This window comes from Aricia agestis, chromosome 3 (assembly GCF_905147365.1).
Source record: "Aricia agestis chromosome 3, ilAriAges1.1, whole genome shotgun sequence".
Lineage (NCBI taxonomy): Eukaryota > Metazoa > Arthropoda > Insecta > Lepidoptera > Lycaenidae > Aricia > Aricia agestis.
Window position 1 is genome coordinate 23,046,826 of NC_056408.1, and position 27,789 is coordinate 23,074,614.

General features: G+C 37.9%; 2 protein-coding genes across 4 annotated transcripts; both read right to left on the bottom strand.

The window, feature by feature from the left end:
- Positions 1-1,402: 1,402 nt before the first annotated feature.
- Positions 1,403-10,622, bottom strand: LOC121725751 (aldo-keto reductase family 1 member B1-like). 3 transcript variants are annotated; one of them, XM_042112848.1, is made up of 7 exons: positions 10,479-10,622; positions 5,503-5,645; positions 5,088-5,229; positions 4,065-4,259; positions 3,453-3,652; positions 2,060-2,215; positions 1,403-1,637 (listed from the first exon to the last, which is right to left on the bottom strand). In XM_042112848.1, exons 1-7 carry the CDS (start codon positions 10,548-10,550, stop codon positions 1,592-1,594), a joined length of 954 nt encoding a protein of 317 aa, XP_041968782.1. In that variant the 5' UTR covers positions 10,551-10,622; the 3' UTR covers positions 1,403-1,591. The 3 variants fall into 3 exon arrangements, with proteins under 3 accessions (XP_041968782.1, XP_041968781.1, XP_041968780.1); XM_042112847.1 differs by lacking the exon at positions 10,479-10,622 and adding an exon at positions 7,481-7,667 and having other exon boundaries at positions 2,060-2,218; positions 3,456-3,652; XM_042112846.1 differs by lacking the exon at positions 10,479-10,622 and adding an exon at positions 7,481-7,667.
- A 2,774-nt stretch (positions 10,623-13,396) lies between these two features.
- LOC121725746 (alpha-centractin) lies at positions 13,397-27,618 on the bottom strand. The gene is made up of 9 exons (XM_042112838.1): positions 27,477-27,618; positions 27,176-27,240; positions 26,777-26,951; positions 25,400-25,551; positions 24,782-24,925; positions 16,015-16,180; positions 15,702-15,771; positions 15,169-15,335; positions 13,397-14,554 (listed from the first exon to the last, which is right to left on the bottom strand). Exons 1-9 carry the CDS (start codon positions 27,522-27,524, stop codon positions 14,411-14,413), a joined length of 1,131 nt encoding a protein of 376 aa, XP_041968772.1. The 5' UTR covers positions 27,525-27,618; the 3' UTR covers positions 13,397-14,410.
- Between the last annotated feature and the right edge of the window lie 171 nt (positions 27,619-27,789).

Consider the following 27,789-nt stretch of genomic DNA (forward strand, 5'->3'; position numbering starts at 1 on the left):
TCATAATCCGACCGAATAAAGTAAGTCCGCCACCTGCCTATGCATGAATTTATCTGATAGTACCTTAGTGTAAGCATTTAATATTGGTATTAGTCGAGTCAATGTTTGTTTGAGTTATTTACTGAGTAGTCATAAAAACAGTAAGCTAAAAAAAAATATTAAATTTGTTGTTGATAACGATTCCTTAAAAATTTTGTTAATTTTATTTTCAAACAAATACCTTGTTGTTGTACTCGATATACTATACTAGAGTAGGGGCTCCGGGCGGTGTATAAGCAATATCTATTGCTCATATTGTGATGTATGCGCGAGTGGGATTACGCGTAAGGACTTGTATATTCTTGTATTTAAATATTTTTATAATTATTAATCAGCAATGATTGCGACTACGATAATATTTATATGAAGGGATATTTTATGTTTTTTTTTACTTAAAAGAATGCCACATTGTCGCGGGACTGGCGCCGTTTTACACGCCGTGTAAAACGGCGCGTGAAACGGCGCCGTTTCAATTTCGACGCCGTGAATCGCGAAAAAGGGAAAGAGCGAGATGTAACATAACACATTACCAGTTGAAGTGAGTCAGTAGCTCGGGTATTCGCTTTTTCGCGGCGCCGTCGTCGGTGTGCAAGCAGCCTAAGAGCCCCCGCAGACTGCAGACTTAGGGCCGATTCACGCCGGAATGACAGCGCAGCGGCGAGCATTTTCAGTGTCATATGATTTTAAACTTTATCTTCATTATTGTAATTATGTGTCGCTTGAGAATTCGCGATCACGAGACTTTCCAAGTTTCTCAAGCGATACATATATTACAATAATGAAGATAAAGTTCAAAATCATATGACACTGGAAATGCTCGCCGCTGCGCTGCCATTCCAGTGTGAATGGGCCCTTAGTCGGCCGATGGTTTAGTTGTCGAACGCTTCTGGAGGGGCATGGGGGTGCGCACATTTAAGGTTTTCGTGTCAGTACGCAGTGCGCACTTAAACCCTTGGTCAAACTATCGACCGACTAAAAGTCTGTCGTCTACAGTGTCTCTAAAGAGCGGTAAAACCGATAGTGATAGAGAAAGTATTACAGACTGATGTTACTTAAGTAAGGATACTAAATCAAGCGATTGTCGCGCGCCATTGTGAGTATCTACTGAACATGTTCTACAGCTGAACTAATATTTTATGCATTGTAACAAAAGTAATTAAATTCATAGATAATCTGGTACGTTGTGTAATTTTGTGGCCTTCTACCATTTAAATTGGTTTTGTTATTTCCCTTGCCATGAAAATACAGATTGCGCTTGTGAACGGTCAACTTAATAAGTTACACAAGAGTAATTATGCCAATTACATACTTAGTCCAAGGTTAAAGAAAGACGAATTTGCGTGCATAAAATAAAAACACAATCTTAGTAAGGTAATTATTTATTACACTATATAGATGCGTTTTTTATAAAACATATCTATTTCTTTAATCACAGTCATTTTTTGCAATCTGATATTTTATAGAGCATTTTGTTTAGCTCAAGATCTTGTTATTCTTTTGAAATAACACTTATACTCCTATATTAATTTCCTGTATGAAAATACTTCAGCATCTAGAATTCATCGTTCTCGAATGGGTGGTATTTGTGGCCCAGAGACCTGAAAAATAATATTTAAAAAAAATGAGTAACAAAATATGCTAAATAAAAGTTTATAATAAATTTATAGGCTACTTTACTCTTTCATTCTAGAGCTAACAAACACAAGCTACACTTTCAAAGCGAGAGGCACGTTATAATAGACTGCACGAGTCGGACACACATATTTATGATTTCAAACAACTTGAAGTAGCAAAACAGCGATGTATCATGTCTTATATTTAGAACGATTTGAAGAACCAGGCTGAGTTGATCTGTCTGAAATCTTCAGGTCCAATTTCAAAGGCTCGAATTAGTGTCACGTTACCTCTCTCGTTTTTCATACTAACGAAAGAGAAGACATGACATTTTAACAAGCCATTAATACTAACAGACGTTGGTGAAATTAGGTCTCAATATCGTATTACAAGTGATATTACTCACGCAGTCATCGGCACGAAGCGTCCGTTGCAGTTGAAGGAGTCGATGAGCTGGAGGTCCTGCGGGGACAGCTGGAAGTCCAGCACGTCGAAGTTGCTGGCGATGCGACCCTTGTTCACAGACTTCGGGATCACGATGTTGCCGCGGTCAATCTGGTACCTGCGATGAAGAAGATTGTTACTTCGTGTTGCTTGGAACGTTCGCTCTAGTCGCTAGTCAGATAAGTCAGAAGTTAGCGGAACCGTCAATATTTAAACTTTTTAATCGGGACTTAACGCGACTTATTTAAGTAGTAATGCTACTACGAGTACATACTGTTTCTCGACGTTTCGGCCGTGCAACGGCCGTGGTCACGAGGGGGAAGAGTCCCCTCGTGACCACGGCAATCCTTAACGGACGTTGTTCGTAGAGTCCACATCCTGAGGATGCTCCGGTGTTGGGGCGAAACGCGCGTCGAGGTTTTCAACCTGCATGGTGGTGAGGGGCCTTGCACGGATTTGCCAACATTATTGCTTGTGTGGTGGTGGTGTTTGCAGGTTCTTGCATGCGAGTATACGCATAGGCAGTGTGGGAGGAGGGAGGTGCTATACGCATGCCTATGCGTACACTCACTCATTTACTTAAAGGTGGAAGTTTATTTCGCGGAATATTGCTAAAAATAATAACAAATTAAATTTTAACCCGATTAAAAACTTTAATTATAATGCAACGCGAAAGTTTAAAATGGAACCGTCAATATATTTTAAGGGATGAAAACTTTTTATCAAACTCCACTTTTATTTCCTATATGACAATTATTTTTTGCCTAAAAGCGTGGCCACACTGGTCTGGTGTGTTTCGTCATAGGTCTGCTCTTTCACTCACCATCTGCTGGCGCGGACGAATCGTAATACCTATATTGAATGACTTCACTCTAAATATCGTTTTGACAGTAGACGATATGCTCAGATGATCAGTTAGTATTATTACTTACTAGCGACCCGCCCCGGCGACGCACGGGAATAAAATATATAGCCACTGAAAAAATTATTAAAATCGATAACCTATGATCCTTCACGTGGTCTACTTCTTACCTGTGCCAAATAACATAAAAATTGCTCCAGTAGTTCGCGAGATAAGCCCTTTCAAATAATTTCCCCCATTTTATCCACATTCTCCTATTAGTCTTAGCGTGATAAAATATAGCCTATAGCCTTCCTCAATAAATGGGCTATCTAACACTGAAATAATTTTTCAAATCGGATCCTACCGGTCCGGTTCCTGAGATTAGCGCTTTGTTTAGCTTTGTTTTATAATATGTATAGATTATGAATGAATGAATTATACTTTACCGTGCACAATCATAGCTTTACAATAACAACATTCATAATTATTACATATTACACTTTATATTTACCGAATCAAGACCTGCGCGACGGTCTTGCCGAGTTTATCAGCGATGGCCTTGATCTTGGGGTCTTCCATGAGCTGGACGTCGCCGGGCTTCGCCCACGGGCGGTCGGGGGAGCCGAGCGGCGAGTACGCCGTGACCTTGATGCCGCGCTCCGAGCAGAACGCTATCAGACGGGACTGGTTCAGGTACGGGTGGCATTCGATCTGGAATAAGTCGTGGTAAGCTTACAATATAGAAGAATTTTTAAAGTTGTGCAGAATATTTAAAATGAATATAAAATCTAATTTAAAAAATTAAAATGATAACGATTAGTGAAGTAGTGGTGGAACAGAAGCATCTATTCTCCAGTGGCTAAGAACGTGGCTTTCGACTTGTGCGTTGGATTCCTGTGTTTCAAACACAAAAATGCTGAGTGTCAAGTGGCAAGAAGCCATGCGTCGGATAAGCATGCAAAAAGTCGTAGGCCTGAATTCCCATTATGTTGACCATGCGCCTCCAGGTTACCAGATTAAAATGATATTGTGTATTGCATGCAGACAAACACTACAAAATTACTCCTTTCAATGAAACCAACCACTACCACGTGCCGGCGGTGTGGCAGGCATTATTACATACCTGGTTAACAACTGGCTTAACTTTGGCCACAGCCAGCACGCGCTCGATCTGCTTGGAGTTGAAGTTGGAGAGGCCGATGCTGCGCACGAGCCCCGCCTCCACCAGCGGCTCCATGGCCCGCCACGTGTCCACGTAGTCCACGTCGGAGAACTGGATCTTGCCGTCCGCGTCCGCAGGGAACAAGGCGCCGCCTTCCTGGAAATATGGAGATGGTTTTTAAGTTATTTTTTTTTTATTAGACAAAGCTTGATTTTTAAAAACCCTAAATACATGAAGATGCTACAATTTATGGACAGATACAAAATCATCTTGTTTATAGTACAAGAGGGACGTTTTCTGATTTATGATTACCACATTAGATCAAAAAATAATGTTGACAAGATTGACCGACATGCTCGTAACCTGCTTGTGCTCACACACTAAGAGCCCCCGCAAACTGCAGACTTTTAGTTGGCTGATAGTTTGATGGAAAGCTTAATCAGAATGAAGATGTATGAAGGTGCGCACACTAAACGATTTGTATCGGCCGATAATAATGTACTGAAACCCCAACTAGATCAAACTATCTGCCGAATGCCAATAGAAAGTCTGCAATCTGCAGAGGCTCTAAGGAAATATTATGTCTAGTATCAAATTGAACATTGAACACCTTCGTGGTCCAGTGGTTAAGGGCTTGGCTCCTGACTCGGAGGTCGTGGATTTGATTCCCGTGTTGGAAACATGTTAATTCCAAGTTTGGTTAGGACAATGCAGGCTGATCACTTGATTGTCAAACAAGTAAGACGATCCATGTAAAAAGTCGGTCCTGCGCCTGTCGCCAGTCGTGTCGGTGTACCGTCCCACTGGGTTATGACTTATGAGAAAAAAAGGAATAGAGAGTGCTCTCGTGTACTGCGCACACACTTGGGCACTATAAAATTACTCCTGCGTACCTGGCCTGGTTTCAACGACGCCGAAACCGGTGTGGGAGTTATTATCATAGCCATTCATGGCCCGATGCCTATAAATCAATATGTCTAGTACCTTGTAAGCTTGCGGCCAGTGTATGAGGTAGAGGTCTAGGTACTTGATGTTGAGGTTGTCCAGGGACTGCTGCAGCGCCCCCCGCACCAGCTCCGGCTTGTGGAACGTGTTCCACAGCTTCGACGTGATGAACAGGTCCTCTCTAATAAGTGATAAGAAAAATAATATACATATACGAAGAATAATATAGATGGGGTCATGCAGGGACTAAAATTGAACAAACTAGGTATAGCAGTATAGCTTTTGACTAAGTTTACAAAAAACTGCTAAACGCATTTCGATATGCGCTTTTCTTTTATGAATACGAAGGACGAGAAAAATAATTAACTAACCCAGGGTCAACTTTAACCCAGACCAGACACAAGTGAACCATGCAAATATAAAAGATGTAGGTTGTAGCACTTGTAGCATTTACCGTTTAACAACACCTTCGTTGATCTTGGCGGTGATGGCTTCCCCAACCTCCTTCTCGTTGCCGTACACGAACGCGCAGTCGATGTGCCGGTAGCCGATGTCGATGGCATCCTTCACAGCCTGAGTCACTTCACCCGCCTTGGACTGAAAATCATTAGTAACAAGATGACCTGGTGAGCTTTGTTTTATATTACTTCCCTCCCAAGTATAAACCTTTCCCTGTCTTCAATAATTATTTCATTACTAAAATTAGCCAAATCGGTTCAGCCATTCTCGAGTTTTAGCCAGACTAGCAAAATTTGATTTACGTTGGTATTGTTACCAAGCGACGATATGGTAAGAATAAATGTTCAGAACGGGTTATGGTTCTTTTGTGAATGCCAGAAAGCGTTGAGGCCGTTTTCATTAGAGCCAATGGCTGTTTCACTGTGACCACACCGCGTTTGAGCAATTTTTTCACTCACTGAGCGTTTTTGGTCTTTGAGCTTAACACATACATTTCAAATAGTAGTCAATATAAACTGCTTAAAAGTTATTGTAAATGCTTATAATTTAATTGTCACCTATTTATCTAATATATAAAATTCTCGTGTCACAGTTTTCGTTGCCATACTCCTCCGAAACGGCTTGACCAATTTTGATGAAATTTTGTGAGCATATTGAGTAGGTCTGAGAATCGGCCAACATCTATTTTTCATACCAAAAAAAATATATATGGCAAAACAACGTTTGCCGGGACAGCTAGTTTAATATATAAATTTTCAACTACCTACATAGTAAAAATAAAAGTTAAACATTTTATCATGTTATAAAGTTAAGTACGGTACTTATCATTTCACAATAGAACAATCAACATTATGCGATTAGAGTGCAGCAGTTGATAACGTAGATAAGCCCTAAGCCCTACAGGCAGCCTAGCATCTATATATATATATATATATGAAACAAGGGGGCAAACGGGTCACCTGATGGAGAACAACTTCCGTCGCCCATGGACACTCGCAGCATCAGAAAAGCTACTAGTGTCGACCCTCCCCTATTACCCCATTGCCTCTTAAAAGGCCGGCCTTTTAAGAGGCAATGGGGTAATAGGGGAGGGTAGGAAAGGGAAGGGAATAGGGGAGGGTAGGGAAGGGAATAGGGTAGGGGATTGGGCCTCCGGTAAACTCACTCGCTTGGTGAAACACTGGCAAGCGCTGTTTCACACCAGTTTTCTGTGAGAACATGGTATTTCTCCAGTCGAGCCGACCCATTCGTGCCGAAGCATGGCTCTCCCACGTATAATATCTTAAAGATAATAGCATAATGTTCTTATAAGATCAATCTTATCCAAGTACAATTTTCTCTGAATATTTGTTTGATTGAATTGAATAGGCTCCGAAAGTACTGGACCGATTTGAAAAATTCTTTTACCATTGGAATCCTACATTATTTCTGCTGAACATAGGCTATATTTTATTTTGGAAAAAAGAGGGTTCCGTAATATAATATTTACTAGATAGTAGATAATAATTTATTAAAAATAACAATTAGCTAAAATTGACGAAAGAAACCTTGGAGTTATTAAAATCTTTCAATTTGTTTGTCTACACACTAACTTTCAGCTGCTGAACATGAGTATTACATAGTTTACTGTCTTTCTATACATATAGTGATATTATAACATAATATAAGCACTTTAGCTCACACCTTCAACAATGTCTTATCAGACTATGCTAGTGAGTCTAGCACTTTGAAATTAAGAACCTGGTCTTAGATTTTATAACCCTGATAGTAATGTGGAGTGGGCACTAGTCAATTCTGATTATTTTCTGATGAGTGACCTTGTCCCAGAACATTATATCTGAAGAACATCTTTAGTGCAAGTTGTAACAGTCATATCGTGCAGTCCTATCGTCTTATAAGTTATTATAATATAGGCACAAACTGTCGAATCACAAGGAAATACAAAAGAAAAAACAGAAAAAAACTAAACGTACCTTCCACGTACCGATACCTAATATGGGGCAGTCGTAGCCGTTGCTAAATTTCACTTTTGGTACTTTCGATGCCATGATCAAACGATTAATGTATGAAATTTAAATAAAATGAATTATGACTCGTAGTCGTAAGTAATTAGGTACTAATTACTAATTAGTATTCAACTTAGCGGAAAATTTTATTATGATGCAGTCTGCAAAGAACCGGTTCTTATTTATCTACTTCTTCTTCTTTGAGATTTGATGTAAATATTCTGGATTTGACGTCGTATTTTTTTATTTATTTTTTACATAAAAGCCAAAGTTCAAAGCTCTCTTTGATTCCATACAAACATAATATTATTATTATATCCTATTCTAATTTCTATCCTACTAATATCCTACTTCCTACTAATATTATAAAGGCGAAAGTTTGTTTGGATGTATGGATGTGTGGATGTATGGATGTTTGTTACTCTTTCACGCAAAAACTACTGAACGAATCTTAATGAAACTTTACAATAATATAGCTTAAACATCAGAATAACACATAGGCTACAATTTTAACCGACTTTCAAAATGGGGGAGGTGTTATGTTCGTTTTCTTATATTCAACGATTATTCCGCCGTTTGTGAACCGATTTTCAAAATTTTTCTTTTGGTATGTAGGGTATCATCCCAATTTGGTATTTTATTCACAAAAGTGGTGATCTGATGAAGGATCCATAAGTAATCGAGGGAACTCCTCAAAACTTATAGGGAAACATGTGGTGACTTCGGTTTCGTGAGAAGTATTCTAAGCATATGCTACCAACAAGTAAGATTTTGCACCGAGGTATACCTGGTATACCGTGGTTCGGAAGGCGCTGAGAGAACTCCTGATTCTTTATAGATACAAGTTTGGGAGGTTTGGCGTTGTTTTAAGAACAGAAAGCATATGCCACTATGCAAATTACATTCATCGTCATCATCATCACTACCATATTATACCATTTCATAGTCTTTTAGATCGAGACTCGAGTTTGTCAAGCGATAATTAAAAAAAATCTATACCTACCTAATATTATAAACCTGAAGAGTATGTTTGCTTGAACGCGTCAATCTCAGGAACTACAGGTCCGATTTAAAAACTTATCTCAGTGTTAGATAGATCATTTATCAAGAAGACCATAGGCTATATTATATTATCACGCTAAGAATAATACTACCGAAGAAACTCAGGAAAATGTTGGAAAAACGGGGGAAATATTTTTTATGGGAAAATGTGCGGTTTCTGTAAAATTCCTAATTTACGCGGGCGAAGCCGCGCGGGACATCTAGTTAATTTAAATATTATATTATACTAGCTTTTGCCCGCGGCTTCGCTCGCGTTAAGAAGTATTATATATTATGTAAAAGACAAAAATGTAAATGTCTATACTTAGGAAGTGTTTGCCAAATGTATCAATCACAATTTATTCACACGTGTTTCTCGCCGTGATAATAATTTGTAAAATTATTTTGTGAGACTAAAATTCTTAAACCGTTTTATTATTAAGATATAAACTCCCTTCCACTTTGCAGCGGGCCGACTGCAGCAGAATTTATTTATTACTAGCTGTAACCCGCGACTTCTTCCGCGTCAACAAAATGTAAAATACATAGGTAAAAAATAAAAAAGTAAAAATATGTCCTCCTCCTTTTTGGAAGTCGGTTAAAAAGTAGCCTATGTTACTGCTTATTACATCAGCTATCTGCCAATAAAAGTCCCGTCAAAATCGGAGATTAGCCGGAACAAACAGACAGACATACAGACAGACAAAAATTCTAAAAATTGTTATTTTGGTGTAAGTACCGTCTAAATATTCATATGCATGTAGTAAGAAACAGTTCTTTCAATATTACAAACAGACACTTCAATTTTATTTATATGTATAGATTTATTCAGAAACACCGTCTAATGTGGTCTAATACAAACTAAAATACTCACGGAGAAATCGTAATATTTTAATTTCGCCCATAAAATGAATATAAGTACTTACCTATATTAACTTACGGAAAAACCCAAATATCTTATATATATATATATATATATATATATATATATATATATATATATATATATATATATATATATATATATATATATATATATATATATATATATATATATATATATATATATATATATATGGATAACGGAACTCTTTTTTTTTCAAAATAAAATTCAAAAAGAATATATTATTATAATCCAGTATAATCACTACGTTTAGCCTATATCCTTGTTACTCGTGGATACTGTGGATTTCGAATGGTGAAAGAATTTTAAAAATCGATCCTCGACGTAAAAAGGTACGATTCCCGCATAATTATAAAATTTCCGTTCAATTAAGTAAATCTCATCTTATTGGTCGCGCTGCACACTATTCGATGAGCTGACGACCAAATCGGTCACGTGGCTTCAGCTGTATTAAACTCCGTTAGCTATTTCCCTGAACAACCTTTTCTGAACCTGTTAATCTGCGTGCTGGCAGGCTATGGGGTGTGGGTGTGGGCGTAGTGGGGTAAGGTCTGAGTTATCATCTCATATTTACTTACCTATAGCAAAATATACCACCACTCCATCCGAAATGGTAGTGACAACCGTAATGAACTTGCGGCATTTTTAGGCATCCGCATGCGGTACCGCATGTTGCTTATGTTTAGCTGCACCGGTTTAATTTTTTTTTTAAATATATATGGACGCTTCACACCACGTCAGTCTGGCCCCGTGCTAAGTACCTAAAGGACTTGTGTTACAGGTACCAGACAACGGAAATATATTTAATACTTTTATACTATACATATATTTAAGATTTTTATTATATCATACACATATTTAATACACATACTAGACCTGGGAACATTGAAAACTTTTTGTTCCGTCGGCGGGATTCGAACCCGCGACCCCCGGCTTGAGCTACCAACGCGCTCACCACTGAGCCACAGAGGTCGTCAAAAAATTGAAGCAATAAAATAAAACAACTTCTTCATAACTTACCTTCCAAGTTCCTAATCCCAAAGCTGGTATAGTTTTTCCGTTGCTGAATTTGACGGTGGGTACGGGCGCCATTTTCGAACACAACCGTTCCGTTTCGCGTTCAAGCGTAAAGACACCGTAAAGATAACATTTCTTGAACTTGGGTTATCACTTATCACCACTGTTTATTGTTCTCGTTTATTATGTAATATCTACTGTTTATTATTAGCTATTTCTACGCGAATAAACCTAGTAAACTTGATACCATTATACGATAATTTTGTAATAATTGATATGCTCGATCAATAATGTTAAAATATACAAACAGTAAAGTAATCATAGTAATCGAAAGTTTTCTATGGATCAATAATCTGAAGGACTATTATTAATTAAATTACGCTGTTATTTGGTAAGCCTGGCCCACCATTCACCCTTAGCATAGAGCGCCTATAGACGAACGGCACTTGTCGACGGCAGCTGACGGCAGTCGGCGGCACTCGTCGACGACACGCGCCGACGGCACGCGTCGACGGCAGCCGTCGACAAGTGTCAAAAAATCAATGAAAAAAAAACCCGGGGACGGCCGTCGACACGTGCCGTTCGTCTGTAAAAAGTTTTGTTCATTATGCTCAAACTTAAGATGGTAGGTACATTCAGGGTCATATACATGCGATCCCACTTATCAGTCATATCATATTATCACATGGTCCCTTGACCTGGGGTCAGCAAAAACCAGACGACGTAATAAAATAATACGTGGGAGAGCCATGCTTCGGCACGAATGGGCCGGCTCGACCGGAGAAATACCACGTTCTCACAGAAAACCGGCGTGAAACAGCGCTTGCGCTGTGTTTCGCCGAGTGAGTGAGTTTACCGGAGGCCCAATCCCCTACCCTATTCCCTTCCCTACCCTCCCACTTGCAGCTCTTCTGATGCTGCGAGTGTCCATGGGCGACGGAAGTTGCTTTCCATCAGGTGACCCGTTTGCTCGTTTGCCCCCTTATTTCATAAAAAAAACACATGACTACAGTTAAATAATTTATTGGAATACAAAAAAATCTCTCAACATTAAATATTCTCATTTACACTCACAAACACAAACATGTATACTGTATAGTCAAACATTGGAGAGCACTGCATGGTCTACCTGCTTTGAGCACTTGACAATTGTCGTTTACTATAATAGATATGATGTACACGACGATTGCTGAGCACTCTTAGCAGTATGACTTCGACGCACTACAGAGCGTCAAAGCTTTACAACTAAATACTAATTGAAGAATATAGAGGTGACCTAAAACGATCGTGTACGAATCCAAAACATTGGTTGGTATAATACATGTTTGTGCTCGTGGCTCTGCACTTAAAATTAAACTCTTAAGACCTCTCTTCACGTTGGGCCATGACGAATAACTACGATTGTCACCATTATACCATGTAACATTGTTTCATTCAGTGAATTTATGTCATCAATAATTGGCAAAGGGACCGATGCCTTTAACACAGGTTATACTGTAACCTAGCTAAGCTGCCGGTTGCGATCTTAACATGTCTAATATAAAAACCATTGTAAAATCAAATAGTCAGCTTTGTAATTGTATGTCTAGATTAAGGTTTTTATGTTTTCGAGCTGAATAAAGAACATCAATATTATATTACTATTATTATATTATGCAGTGGTCTACACTCTACAGGATTTATAATCGTCGTTGATGGTAATTCGAGAATATTATTCTACAGATTCGTAATCGCCTACGTTTGTTCATCATTGGCCAACGTGTAGAGAGTCTTTTAACTAAACCGTTATAGCGAGCATATAACACGCGAAGTGACTTTTGTGCATGTTAAATGCACCAGCATCAAAATATGCTTCACAATGATAATACTTAAACTATGAGAAACATTAATTTCTGTGAAAAATGTGAACTGTTGGTTACCTAAAACTAGCAGTAAGCTATTCGATTATAAATATGATTTAATGTTATATTAAAGTGTCTTCATTTAATTCTTTCATTATGATTTTAGCCACTTACAGCTAACTTTACAATTTGTTCATAATATTATACTGTAAGTATTGTTGCAAGCCTACCTACAAATAAATTACTCTTACACTGATTTGCGTTTGTGAATTATAATATTAATGTGTACAAAATGTATATTTTTTTAGTTTTAATCGCCAATCTTATCATAAAATATTATTGCACACATAGCGATAGTAGATCTTCTACAAAAATACAGGATGCAATTAAACCTTCCTGCCAAATTTTTTCCAGGGCTTAGGTAACATTAGGAGAGTCCATTTAACCAAAAAAATTGGGTGGTATTTTTTTGTCAATGGCATATTTTATCCCATTTAAAATCGTTGCAGAACGGTCACTCGTGGCGCGGGATGAGACGCGGGTGGCGGGGGCATGTCACGCGCGGCCGACGCATCGTGTCCATTAATTGTAGTGTTTTTTAGGATAACTTTCGGAAGCTATTTCTCAACATTTTAGTACTGAGTGACTATAAAAGAAAAAATACGTGTATTTTTATTTTTAACAAGGATTAATATATTAAAATTTTGCAGGAAGGTTTAATTGCACCCTGTATAAGAAAGTGCTGGTTTAAACTTATAGTAATTATGATGGGACAAGCTTCACGATAAATGCTGTAATGTAATAGCTGCTTAAATATAGTGTTAAAGCTACCACAGTCCGAGGAAGAAAAATCGAGGGCAGGGAATTTGAATAATGGTTCTTTATCTAGTCCAGTGCTCCCCAGATCCCGACCTTTTTTTCATGCGGGCCACAAACATGTTTTGGTCTTTTAGGGTTCAAAAATAACGTTATTCAAAATTAACAATTTAAAAGTGAAAAAAATCACGGCTCCAAATTTTTCGTGTGGGTGTGAATTTTAAAATAGTTTAACATCACGCAGGCCACAGATAAAGTCCCGGCGGGCCGCGGGTTGGGGATTGCTGAACTAGTCCCTTATTATTAATAAAAAAATTACACAGCAAATAACTATTCAACACTGTCTGTCTCTGACATAAATTGGAAATGTCATAATATAACAAACAAAGACGCATCTTGAATAGTTATCAGTAAGTATCTTTATTATTAAGGGGGCTTATGTAGTAGTTATTATTAGAGATTATTATTGTAGGTAACTTATACTTGAAGTGTCTACTTCTCATAATAAACAACCTTGATAATAAGTGGGCTCTTAGCCGGCCCCTAACTCATCAATTGTATTGTCAATATCACGCTAAAATTTTATTGAACAGTTTATTTGACAATTAAATTGAAGGCGCGTGATGTTCAATATCAACCCTAGACGATCAATATTACGCAATACGTGATATTGTGCAATAAAACTGTTCGTCGGGGGGCCCGCTTAGATGCCAGGTTACCTAAAAATATTATGAAATAATGAAACTGAATTAACAGCTATTGTTTTTTAATTATATAAAAATAAATACAATGTCAATAAGTTAAGCAGTCTAGATGTTGAGAGCATAATACCTCAATGCGTTTCTTGATCTCTCACCATTTTTTAAATTCATCAACATAATATAAATATTTACATCTTAGTGGTGTTCATTTTGTTGTAACCTCGCCTAATCTCAAAACTTTTTTAAATTTGTAATCCTAAAATAACCTCAAATAAATTAAGCTTTGAATGCCAAAGAAATTTCACCCCTACGCCGCAAGACAGCAAGCTTAGCATGGCCACAGTAGAAATGCGAAAGAATAGAAACACTGACAGATATTAGAGACAAACTGACAGATTTCCTGTCAATCTGTCGTTTTATCTCTACCATAGAAATAAGCCCTTTCTATTAAGCGACCATGTTAAGTGTTCAATTATGTTAATAAGTAATTTCACCTCTACGCCGTAAGACATAGGGTCTCTAGGTGTTTATAATAATGTTGTAAGTAATTTCACCTCTATGCCGCAGGACATAGGGTCTAGAAGGTCTTGCGGTGCACCGCGCGGTGTCCCTCCTCGTCGTACTCGCGCTTGGAGACCCACATCTTGCGGAAGGTGTCGAGGGAGGCGAGGATGGAGCCGCCGATCCACGTCGAGTACAGCCGCTCCTGCGGCGCTGAGATCTGACGATAAAATTACAAAGTAAATGTAGTGGAACTAATGAAATTAGTTGAAAACAGGAAGATGTTAAGTGATGTACTTCATGTACATCACCCAAAAGTCAACTAGGCATCTCGTTCCGTTCCTTCCACTTGACACCACCAAAACGACGCCACCGACCGGTGGTGTCATAATATGGAATCTCTAGACCATTTGAGTGACAGATAAATATAAACTTTACTGCTTGAACTTAATTGGAGTTTTCATATCAACAACTAAGCAACTATGTAACATCAGTAATAGTCGGTGGTGTCGTTTTCGGTGTGAAGTGGAATGACCGTGTCATTGCAAGGAAACATAAAATTTTGTAGCAAATGGGATGAATGCGATCATGCTCTGAAACTATCGGGACAAAGGCTGCGCTCGGGTACTACTTTGTTTTGCCGTTAACGTCTGATCACTAATCACTTATATCAACAGCTTATGCTATAGCGTGTTCGCGATACCGCGCACGCCGCGCTTACTTTTCGCCCCACAAAGTAACCTCTAAATCGGCGCTGCGTTTTCCCTTCCATTTTTTCTGAGCTATCTCTAAGTGGTGCGACGATATAGTTCGTCTATATCAACATTCCCTCACCCGTATCTTCATATCCTTGGGCGCGAGTCGCCGTATCTCGGCCAGCAGGCGATCACCGAAGCCGCGGAACAGCGTGGAGCCGCCGCTCAGCACGATGTTCTGGTACAGCACCTTCCGCAGGTCCATGTCAGACTTCTGGATAGCGAACATCAGCACCTCGTGCAGACCTGGAACAGACGACGAACAAATCAGTATTATTGGTGCGATCCATCATTAACGCGTTTCTGTATAATATGTTTGCACTTGCATGTGTAGATAGTTTTGAAGGTATACTCCGTATAAAGACTGCTTTGCTATTGGTCAGGGTCCGCGGCAGCAGCCAGTGTCCTGAGAGAGATAGTCGACAGCGGGGATTGTCCTTTGATAGACTTTATGATAACTAGCACTAAATCTCTTTTAAGAATAGAACAAGGCTTAAATAAATCCGCTTAATCGTTTAAGATCCATCAGTTTCTGATAAAAATTTTGATATCATCTAGTAGATCTACAATAGCATAAAATATAAATAATAAATGATTATATTATTACACTACCTTCACATTCTTCTCCAATAAGATCTGGCCTGAATAGCACCTCAGGTGCTCGGAATCTTGCTGGACCAATCTAAAAGAAGAATTTAACAAAATTAAATTATTTTTTGTTTGGCGGTCTAAAGGTGCCGTTCCGAAGAAAAAACAATAAAATGCCACTTTATGACATTGGCTATAGGTTTCATTTTCGTCTACGCTTTGTAAGCAGCGGCGGTATGGGTCGCTAGACCAACGTCGGTAGAAGTTTTGTCGGTCGTAGTCGCTTGCGGCAAAGATAGGAAAGTCACCTTAAGGTTAAATAACTTGTAAGACTGACCTCCAGCTGCGTGCCATCGGGCAGAGTGAACTGAGCTCTCTCCGAGTCCAGCGTCTCCTCCTTGAGAGGATTGGGGGACAGGTAGCATGCCCTCTCCTTGATGTTCTTCACGATCTCCAGCTCAGCAGACGTCCGGAGATTCACGCCTTCCTTGCGAAGGAGCAACCTGAAAATATTATTGAAGTAAGAGGCAGCGCACACCAAAAAGGCAATGAGGCAATTAGTGGAGCATGAGTCAGATCTTCATGTTAACTTCAGACTAAAGAAGATTAACCTTACTTGAATGGTATCAAACATTGTTTGTGTAGATGTTTTTGTGGATTATTGCAAAACGTTCGACTCTATAGATCTTAAGCGCTCGCTAAACGATAATTCTGCATTACATGCATTACGTGCTGTAATGCACGAATTATCGTGTATTGCAGTGAATGATGCGAATTACATGCAAACTACGTGCTGTACAACGTGCTGTACATTGAATTACAACTTCTTTAATTTTTCAGCACGACATGAGTTACGTGCTGTAATTCACGCATGATCGTTTATTGTAGTGAATGACGCGAATGACATGCAAACTACGTGCTGTACATTGATTTACAAGTGGTTTAATTTTTCGTCATGCAATAATGCAGAGGATCGCGCGATCGGCATGTCATCGACATGCCCATGGGACAACTCAGTTCCAGGGTGGTGCTCCCGAACACTTAAAAAAATTATGCCTTTTTTTGAACAGGGCATACAAACTGTTAATGTGCGCAAAATTAATAAATCAAATAATATATTTTGCCATAATATAATATTTTATTGCTAATAAATAACTTTTGGACGAATATAGGCTGATATGATGATGATGATGATGAAATAACTTTTTCAATTTAATTTATACAAAAAACGTCGGTAAGTATTTACAAGAACGTATCGTGATCTCCGTGGTCCAGTGGTTTAGCGTGGTCGTGGGTCTGATTCTCGCGTTGGAAACAATATTTTATTTCCAAGATTGGTTAGGACAATGCAGGCTGATCACCTAATCGCCTGACAAGTAATGATCCATGCGTCGGATGGGCATGTAAAAAGTCGGCCCTTCGCCTGATCTTTCGCCAGTCGTGTCGTTCTTTCGGCCCACTGGGCTAGGAGAGTAAAAGGAATAGAGAGTATACCTACTCTTGTGTACTGTGCACACATTTGAGCACTATAAAATTACTCCTGTGGGATGGTCTCAATGGAACCGGCCACCGTCACCGAAACCGGTGTGGGAAACCGGAAATATTTGTATAATAATTTATTCAAGGTGCAATGAATAAGATTATCATCATAAAAAACTTGAGAGGTGTCAAGGGACACCCGGATGGAACGAAGGTCCAGTTTACATATTATACTAGTTACTTTAACAACTATAGCAAAAATGCTAAATAGTTGTAAGCCGTGCGGTAGTGCTTGTTTCTCTCCCCCTCTCTGTCATTGAACAGTGCGGTGAAGCGACGTCTATTTTTGAGTGTAGGGGAACGGCATGCAAAACGGACCATGCAGGCAAAACGGAACGGTCAAATTACTTGAAACCTACTAGGGCCATCTATTTGCTAGGTAACGCTACTAATTACTCGGGCCCTTCCCGTTCTCGGTCATTGCCGGCGAAACTGTCATACGGAACAGCGGATTTTTATTGCGGTTAAATGTTTTTTTCACATTTTGATGTAAAAAACACAATTTTTGACCAGTCCGCACTTTTGTTGTAATTAATATTTTCTATTTAATGATATGACACAGTGTTCTGCAGGATTTTAACTTTAATATAGTATGTAAAGAATGAAACGGGTAAAACGGTTAACTTCAAAATGTGACATTTATTCATGAGAACCTAAAAACAAAAAAGACGCGTGCAGTGCATGATTTGTCTCCTCTAGGCACATTGTAGTTTAGTTGTACACAACATTTATTTGTAAAAGGTATTCCCCAAATGACATATGCATTGGGACCATTTTGCCCTTTACCGTGGTCCATTTTACCTTCACACGCAGGCAAAATGGCTTGTGCGATTAATAGGAATTGTAGAGTGATTAATATTAAAGATATTCTATAAAAATTTTAATAGTAAAGCTATATTTTGGAGCTTTACGATTAAAAAATTTAATAGTAAAGCTCCACGCGGTAACTTGTTTTCGCATTTCTTTTATTTCATTTTATTAGTTTATTAATTTACGTTTTAGTTTTATTGTTCAATATAGTGTTTTAATATGTAACTTCTTTCAATACATATCTGTATCTATCTAATATCACATCACAGCTAATATATAAAAATAAGTCGGGGTTTCCTTCCTGACGCTATAACTCCAGAACGCACGAACCGATTTCCACGATTTTGCATTCGTGGGAAAGGTCTCGGGCTCCGTGAGGTTTATAAAACAAAAAAAAATCAGAAAAACCTCAAGAGAAAAGCAGGAAAACTGGGTAAACAGGCAAAACAACATTTGCCGGGACAGCTAGTACCTACTTAATATAAAACAAAGTCGCTTTTTTTCCCTCATGTCCCTTTGTTCCCTTTAAAACTATCTAATCTTTAAAACTACGCAACGGATTTTGATGATTTTCTCAGTGTTAGATAGCCCATTTATCGAGGAAGGCTATAAGCTATATTTTATCACGCTAAGACTAATAGGAGCGAAGAAATAGATGAAAATGTGGAAAATTATTTGAAAGGGCTAACTTGAACGCGCTAATCTCGGGAACTACTGGTCCGATTTGAAAAAAAATTTCAGTGTTAGATAGTCCATTTATTGAGGAAGTCTATAGGCTACATTTTATCACGCTAAGACTAATAGAAGAATGCGGAAAAAACGGAGGAAATAATTTGAAAGGGCTTATCTCGCGAACTACTGCGGCAATTTTTATGTTATTTGGCACAGATAAGAAGTAGCCCACGTGAAGGATCATAGGCTATCGATTTTAATCAGTTTTTTAGTGGCTATATATTTTATACCTACCCGTGCGACGCCGGGGCGGGTCGCTAGTTTTAATTAACTTGTTATTAACACGAGTGTGTTTATTATGACAAAAGCCCCGCCACCCGTGTACAGACACCAGCATAGCTAGCACAAGCACGTAGACAAACGAAAGAAACTAAATTTTGACAGTTTTACCGGAAAAACATTGGAGTAAAAGTTTCTTTCCTATCTCGATATCTTTCGCTTTTGAAAATCTATAAGTCAAGCATGACGATCCGCTTTTGACATTTAGTTTCTTGATTCTGTTTTTATTTTTATTATGGCACTTGGCTATAAAACCATGGCCAGTGTCGAGTAAATAGCGGCAAATTCAAAAAATCGATGTATAGCAACCCTGTCTATAGCCGGAATTATAGTTTTGATCTACAAACTACGAATAATAAAGTTCCTTAGTTTTTATTATTCGTATTTCGTAGATCAAAACTATAATTCTGGCTATAGACAAGGTTGCTACACGTCGATTTTTTGAATTTGCCGCCATTTACTCGACACTGGCCATGGTTTTATAGCCGAGGTGCCATAATTAAAAAAAGAGAACCAAGAAACTAAATGTCAAAAAAAAATATATGCCGTTGCTTTAATGGTTGCTATGGAAATAGTTTCTTGTCTTTGTCCACTGAAACTCAAGTCGATGGGTGGTGCCATGCTCGGGAATAAGATATGTAGACATGGGAAAGAAACTGCCATTACTTTCTTCCGAAGAATCGACTGGGAAACCCCGTGCTAGCTACGCTGCACTAAATTTTAATTATTATTTTTAATAGTTTATAACATAAATTATAATAATTAGTTTTTAATAGTTTATAATATAAATTATAAACTATTGAGAACAATTAAAATTTTGTATATTTTTTTAATGAAATAAGGGGGCAAACGATCAATCGGGTCACCTGATGGAAAGAAACTTCCGTCGCCCATGGACACTCGCAGCATCAGAAGAGCTGCAGGTGCGTTGCTGGCCTTTTAAGAGCGAATAGGGTAATAAGGGGAGCCGCAGGGCCGTCTCTAGCCCCTGTGGCGCCCGTGTGCAAACATTACCCTAGCGCCCCCTAAGAAGCGCGCGCGTGGTCAAAATGAAATGGGTACAAAGTAAAAGTACAGTTTGTCCAGCCGTTTGAGGGTGAGGACTCTAAGCGGTGGCTTCCTTCGTTCCACCAGACGAACTATAACAGCACATCAAGTTAGTATAGGTACTGTCAAATTTCTCTAATATAAATAGATAACAAACTCTATTGTTATTTGTTTGTAGATTGAAGTTTTTTTCGGTTTTGACCATGATGTCTTGACTGACCCTAACAAGCTTAACCCCAAAACATAAATTTTATATCGCTTAAGTACTTCAATTTTACTTTAAATTTCATGTTATATACTTATTAAACATCACATCATCACAACATCGGTATTAATTCGATTTCATTACCTATTCGATTTCATTGAAGAGCTCTAACTTCTCTACATCCGAAGAGCCAGCATGGCACAGTTTGTTTTCTAAATTAGAACACTGTGCTTTTCACATTTAAGGTTCATTTCACGTTGAAAAATAAAGATTATAATATTTATATTGCAAAAGCCGAGCCGCTAATGGCGAGCCTTGCTTTGCTGTAATTCTACAAATATAAGAAGAGCTTCGGATATTACACAAAAATTATGCTACAAATACCCATTCTGTTTAGGACTCGCAGATTCTGTGAAGAGGAGGATGAAACACCTATTCACCTTCTCCTCGACTGCCCTGCTCTACTACAGAGCAGGAACAGGCACCTTGGTCGCCACGAATACTCGTCCACAGAGGAAATTCGTGGCACCAACCCCAACCATATCGTTCAATTTATGAGCAGTATTGGGTTGGGGATGATACTCTAGTGCGAAGGAGTCACAATAGATCCTCATGGGTCGCAGTGACGTCAGGGCTACAGAGACCTGCCTTCTTTAAAAAAAAAATTACCCAAAAATGTTTTCAAACTGGAGTTCTTTTTACGTTGGTCAATAAAGCGTGGGCCGTGGCGGCCGGCCAGCGCGGGCGCGCGCCAAGTGCGAGCGGCGCTCGGTGCCCCTAGGACCGCGGCGCCCGTGTGCACCGCACACGTTGCACCTATAGGAAAGACGCCCCTGAGGGGAGGGTAGGGATGGGAAGGGCAGGGAATAGGGTAAGGGATTGGGCCTCCGGTAAACTCACTCGGCGAAACACTATTGTGTCTTTTAAAGGTCAATGTATACGCCTTTACAACAAAATCCCAGAAAACGTTCAAAATCTTTCCATTAATAAATTTAAAAAAGTAGTTAAATAACGTTTGTGTGCCAAAGCCTATTATAAGGTCAATGATTTCATAAACGATGGCACACCTTGGGAGTAGGATGGCATCTTGCAAGGCTACTTCTTCATTATTATAGGACTTACAATTATGTATGTGGATATTGTATATAATACTAGATGTCCCGCGCGGCTTCGCCCGCGTAAATTAGAAATTTTACAGAATCCGTAGGTACATTTTCCCATAAAAAATATTTCCCCCGTTTTTCCCACATTTTCCTGAGTTTCTTCTGTCGTATTAGTCTTAGAGTAATAATATAATATAACCTTCTCGATAAATGATGAGTCTTACTCGATAAATGATCTATCTAACACTGAGATAAGTTTTTAAATCGGACCTGTAGTTTCTGAGATTGACGCGTTCAAGCAAACATACTCTTCAGGTTTATAATATTAGGTAGATATAGATTTTTTTTTAATTATCGCTTGACAAACTCGAGTCTCGATCTAAAAGACTATGATATGGTAGTGATGATGATGATGATGATGATGAAGAATGTAATTTGCATAGTAGCATATGCTTTCTGTTCTTAAAACAACGCCGAAACTCCCAAACTTGTATCTATAAAGAATCAGGAATTCTCTCAGCACCTTCCGAACCACAGTATACCAGGTATATCTCGGTGCAAAATCTTACTTGTTGGTAGCATATGCTTAGAATACTTCTCACGAAACCGAAGTCACCATATGTTTCCCTATAAGTTTTGAGGAGTTCCCTCGATTACTTATGGATCCTTCATCAGATCATCACTTTTCTGAATATAATACCAAATTGGGATGATACCCTATATACCAAAAGAAAAATTTTGAAAATCGGTTAACCAACGGCGGAGTAATCGTTGAATATAAGAAAACGAACATAACACCTCCCCCATTTTGAAAGTCGGTTAAAATTGTAGCCTATGTGTTATTTATTTAATATTTTAATCAGCACATGAATTGAATAACAAAATTTTTTTCAAATTAATCGTAGCACCATCTGTCAGGACAAACTAAAATTGAAATAGAATAATATTGAATGCGATGATAGCGCCGTCCGCCGGATCTAATGTAAAACATTCCAAAATCAACAACTCCTTATAAATAAGAAATTAATTGAAAAAACATTTTCCAGTAGACCAAACTGTAAATCTAAACCATTCTCGAATCTCCACGAACACACACAAAAAATTTCATCAAAATTGGCCAAGATAAGATAAATCCGTTCAGCCGTTCTCGAGTTTTAGCGAGACTAACGAACAGCAATTGATTTTTATATATATAGATGTATTTTGAGACTATGCAATTTTGTCGCGTTCGCGATTCACTTTCACTTTTGTTGAGTTTCAGAACGCGATATTAGGTCCTCCAACGCGCACGCGAATTTGAACTTTATGCAGCGGTAATAAATTACAAATTGACTCTCCATTTTATTTAGAAAACGTTTGTATGGGAAATAGAAAAATGCTGTTTTGAGGATTTTCCCGGCAATTATTCGAATTTTTCTCACCTTTTAAACCTTTCCTAGACCTCCACGAATAATTCAAGACCAAGATAAGATAAATCCGTTCAGCCGTTCTCGAGTTTTAGCGAGACTAACGAACAGCAATTGATTTTTATATATATAGATTTAGTTACAAAATTGTAAACTTTATTTTAAAATATTAATTTTTTTCTCACTTTAATTTGGTAAAAAAGTGGGCCCCGTGCGAGTTTCTTACGCCGGTTCTTCTCGCCGGGTTAGTTCCCGAACCGGTGGTAGGCATCATGTAGGACTTTCTGAAAACATTTATTTTAAATTTATTCAGAAATAAAACAATTTTGATTTTGATTTGATTTTGATTTTGACAGCGCAAGCGCTGTTTCATGCCGGTTTTCTGTGAGAACGTGGTATTTCTCCGGTCGAGCCGGCCCATTCGTGCCGAAGCATGGCTCTCCCACGTATTTTTTAGTTTAGTAAATAACATTATTATTATACTCTTGAATTATCCTCCTGAATTATCATGCTGCATGATGAAAAATGAGCGTTCATCATGCAGCATGTAATTCACGTAAATGAATGGTCATGCTGAATTACCGTGTACGGGGTACTTTACAAAAATCTGGGAGGCATTGAAAAACCAAGGTGTAGAGAATATTAGACTTAATAAGAATATATACACAGGAACTACTCAGTGACGGATTAAGACTACTTGATGCCCTAAGCAATCCATGCGTGGCCCCTCTATTCGTAATCCGTATGTCAACTAGAATCGGTCTTTGAGCCTACTCTTCTGGTGCCACCTCAGATGTGATGCACTAGCTAGGCAATTGCTTAATTTGATTAAGAGTTAATCCATCACTGGAACTACTGCAAAAATAAAGTTAGAAAAAGAAGGAGAAGAAATAAAAATACAGAGAGGAGTGAGGCAAGGAGACCCACTATCGCCTAAATTGTTCTCGGCTGTGCTCGAAGAAGCGTTCTGTAAACTCGACTGGAATAACCTGGGCCTCAATATTAACGGCGAAAAACTGACACATCTAAGGTTTGCAGATGACATTATAATCTTTGCTACATCTCATAGTCAAATGCAATGCATGCTTGAAGAACTCAACTCAGTAAGTAAAGAAGTCGGACTGTCAATGAACCTCCTAAAAACAAAAGTTATAACCAATGGAAGTACAACTAACATAATTACTATAGATAACAACGTGATCGAATATGTTACAGAATATGTATACCTAGGACAACTCATCTCAATATATGATACAACAACCAAAGAAATACAAAAAAGAATTGGCAATGCCTGGAAAAGATTCTGGTCCTATAAAGAAATAGTAAAATGCAAAAGTATAAACATGGGCACCAAAAGAAAACTATTGAATACATGCATTATACCCATTCTAACATATGGGTGCCAAACTTGGGCACTAACAAAAGCTCATACAAGTATGCTGGAAGTTGGGCAGAGGGCTATGGAGAGGAGTATGATTAGAAAGAAAAGGATAGACAAAATAGAAAACAAGGAGTTGAGAAAAATGACAGGTATAACTGATGTAACATATAAAACAAAGAAACTGAAATGGAAGTGGGCCGGACATATTTTGAGAGGGCCAGACAAATGGACAAAAATAATAACATCTTGGTATCCCAGATGCCCCTCTGGGATACCAAGACGTTATTATTTTACAATACAAAAGAAAAAAGGGCAGACCTCTAAAAAGATGGGAAGATGAAATAGTACAAATGGCTGGCAAAATGTGGACTAGAGTGGTATGTCAGAGAAGTGAGTGGAAGCTGTTGGGGGAGGCCTTTGCCAAGAGGCACACAGAAACAGAGACTGCGCTACCAAATAATAATTAATTTGAATATTTTGCAATGTATGTAAAATAAATGTATTGTTTTTCTGAATAAAGGCTAATAATAATAAAAAAAATATTTCACTAATCTATTTATTTTATTACAGTCACAAAAAATTATTATTGTAATAATTCTTACCTCAAGTACCGCGTGACGTCTCGTCCCGCTACGTCCACCCTCATGATGCTGTGGGGCATCGCGAAGCCCTCGTATATGGGCACGGAGTGTGTAACACCATCACCCGAGTCTAGCACCACACCTGTCGTCCGACCTGTTGCATATCTGGAAAAGACAAAAGGATAGATAAAAATCAGCTCACCTGTTTGGATTTCTTGAAAAATTTTCAAATTTTTTGAGAAACGAGCTTTTGCCCGCCGCTTCGCTAGCGTTAAGAAGTATTATTATATACAAACTTTCCTCCGTATTTTAACCCTTTCTTAGTGGATACCTACGTTATAATATCTACCTACATACCAAATTTTATTCCAGTGGTTTGGGCTGTGCATTGATAGATCACCATGTCAGTCGGTCAGTCACCTTTGAGTTTTATATATATATATATATATATATATATATATATATATATATATATATATATATATATATATATATATATATATATATATATAGATAAAACACAGACATTCAAGTTAAAGATTCATATTGAATAAACAAAAAATATTATGTTTATGTCTTATTTAACCAATATTTGATTGCAGTATGTGTTAATATTTTAATGTTGTCAAAAATACTCACAAACTAAGTACTGCTTGCATTGATAGGAAGAGAGCTGGTACGTTGAAAGTCTCAAAGAATACTTCTGCTGCCTTTTCTCGGTTACGTCTGGGATTCATCGGGGCCTCAGTAAGAAGCACTGGATGTTCCTCGGAGAATGTGGATAGTTGGTCCTAGAATTATACACAGGTAAGAAAAATTGATGAGTCATTACTCATAATATTTAATTTCACTTAAAACACAAAAATGTTTTTATATCATTTATGGCAATTATTTATTTTCTAGGATAACATAAATTCTAGTATAATATAACTATAATATATATAACTATAATATATAACTATAATATAATTATAATTATTAATGTAGCAATAATCTAAATGGATGGTGGTAGAATAAAGGCTATTTTTTTATTATACTACCCAGTAGGTCTGTAATTTAGTATTAGTATACACTATACAATAATAATAAAAATAAGCTTTTTATTATCCCTTAATACAAGTTTTTTTTCATTATTTACTTTTTTATTTATATACCTATATTATAGATATATAAATAAAAAAGGTATATAAACAGAGCAAGCACCGAAATGGACATATCACTGGATATGGTCCATACACACCAAGAATGAAACACATAAAATCCAGCTCAATGTCATAAAGACAGATCGCAGGACATAAAAGAGATTAAAAAAAATACCTATATTTTTAAATCTATTTAAGGGCCTCCTCCATATTTTGCCATTTTTCCTGTCTCGAGCCAGTCTCGTCCATAGGACTCCAGCTACTTCTATGATATTGTCTTTTCACCTTTTAATTGGCTGGCCTGCCATGCCTTCTGGGCCTCTATCATGAGCTCTTAAATCCATTCTCTTTACGTCCTTATACTGACTGTATAAGGACATAAAGTGAATGGATTTAAGAGCTCATGATAGAGGCCCTGGTTTTGTATATTCTATGTTCTTCTTCTTTTGGCGTAAGCCTCTCCATATTTTAGGAGTTGCCAGCATCAGAGTTAAGGTGAAAGATGTGAACTGTTTTAAACGTAAACTGATTGCCATGCACTGGGCACGGGTGATGAGTGATGACTATATTCTATGTTTAGTATACAATAGTATTTTAAAATTTGAAGTTGATATTACTATACTCCACTCGGGCTAACTTGTCGCTAGCGGTCGTTGACTCCCTATCAAAAACTTCTTCTTCTTTAGGTTATGGCGGCCTCAGTGAGTTGCCAATGTCAGAGTGCTGTCATTTTCTATATAAAACCACAATTGACAATATCTGACACTTCATTGTCAATCGCGGTTTATATGGAAAATGACAAGTTTTTGACAGGGAGTCAATGACCGCTAGCGACAAGTTAGCCCGAGTGGAGTATAAATAAGTTTAAACTTACCTTACTGTAGATATAATTCCAAACCCTCTCCATGTCATTCCAGTCTGTGACAATACCATGTTCCATTGGATATTTGATACTCAGCAGCCCTCTGTGCTCCTCCGCCCGCGGTCCCACAAACAGCTCTCCTTCCAGAGCACCTGCCATCACCCGTACATGCTTTGGTCGCCCGATACTGTGGATGGTACATCAATTGAACAAATTAATATTATCAAGTGTAACTATAATTATATCGCGGCTGTGAAAAAGTTGAAATTAGCTAGAATGGAAATAAAATTGTGTACTCAATGAACATTTACATCTGCAAGAGGTGTGCAAACTGCAAAGTATGTGTCAACATAGGTTTATTATTTGTAGGTTAAAAAAACTTAATGAATATATGAAATATTGATAACTTACTAGTTCGGAAAACGGCATTTTGGTATTTGATCACCAGCGAAACCCGCTTTTATCACACCCGAACCCTGAGTAAAGAAAAATACGGCCAAGTGAGTCATGTCGATTTAATTCATTTTCACTTTTACTGATTTGCTTTCGTTTACCGTTAGATGTAAAATTATAGTAACTAGTATGAACTAATTACTATAATTTTTCATATGAATGAACAAATCCAATTTACATCAAACCCCTTTTAGTGAGAAAATATGTAAAAGTGAACACACAACAAATTGCAAATATAAGTGAAATATAAATGAATTACGTTATCAATGACGACGGGCTGATTCACTATAACATCATTAATATCCATTTTGTTAGGTTTTTGGTCCTTTTTAGTGGTTCAATTAAGTATTTTTGGGAATTTTTGTAAATTTGGACATCCGGACAGATTTCCAATAGATGACATCTGGTGACATCAGAAATTCAGTGTTACCACAAATAAATATTTGACAAACGAATGAAGTTGGCCGTTTTTTTAAATATTCTACGCAATAAATTAAATGAAAAATAAAAAAGACATTCTAAAGCTGCGGCCTGCGCATCCACTGGATCGGAATCGGAGCGTACGGAGCCTC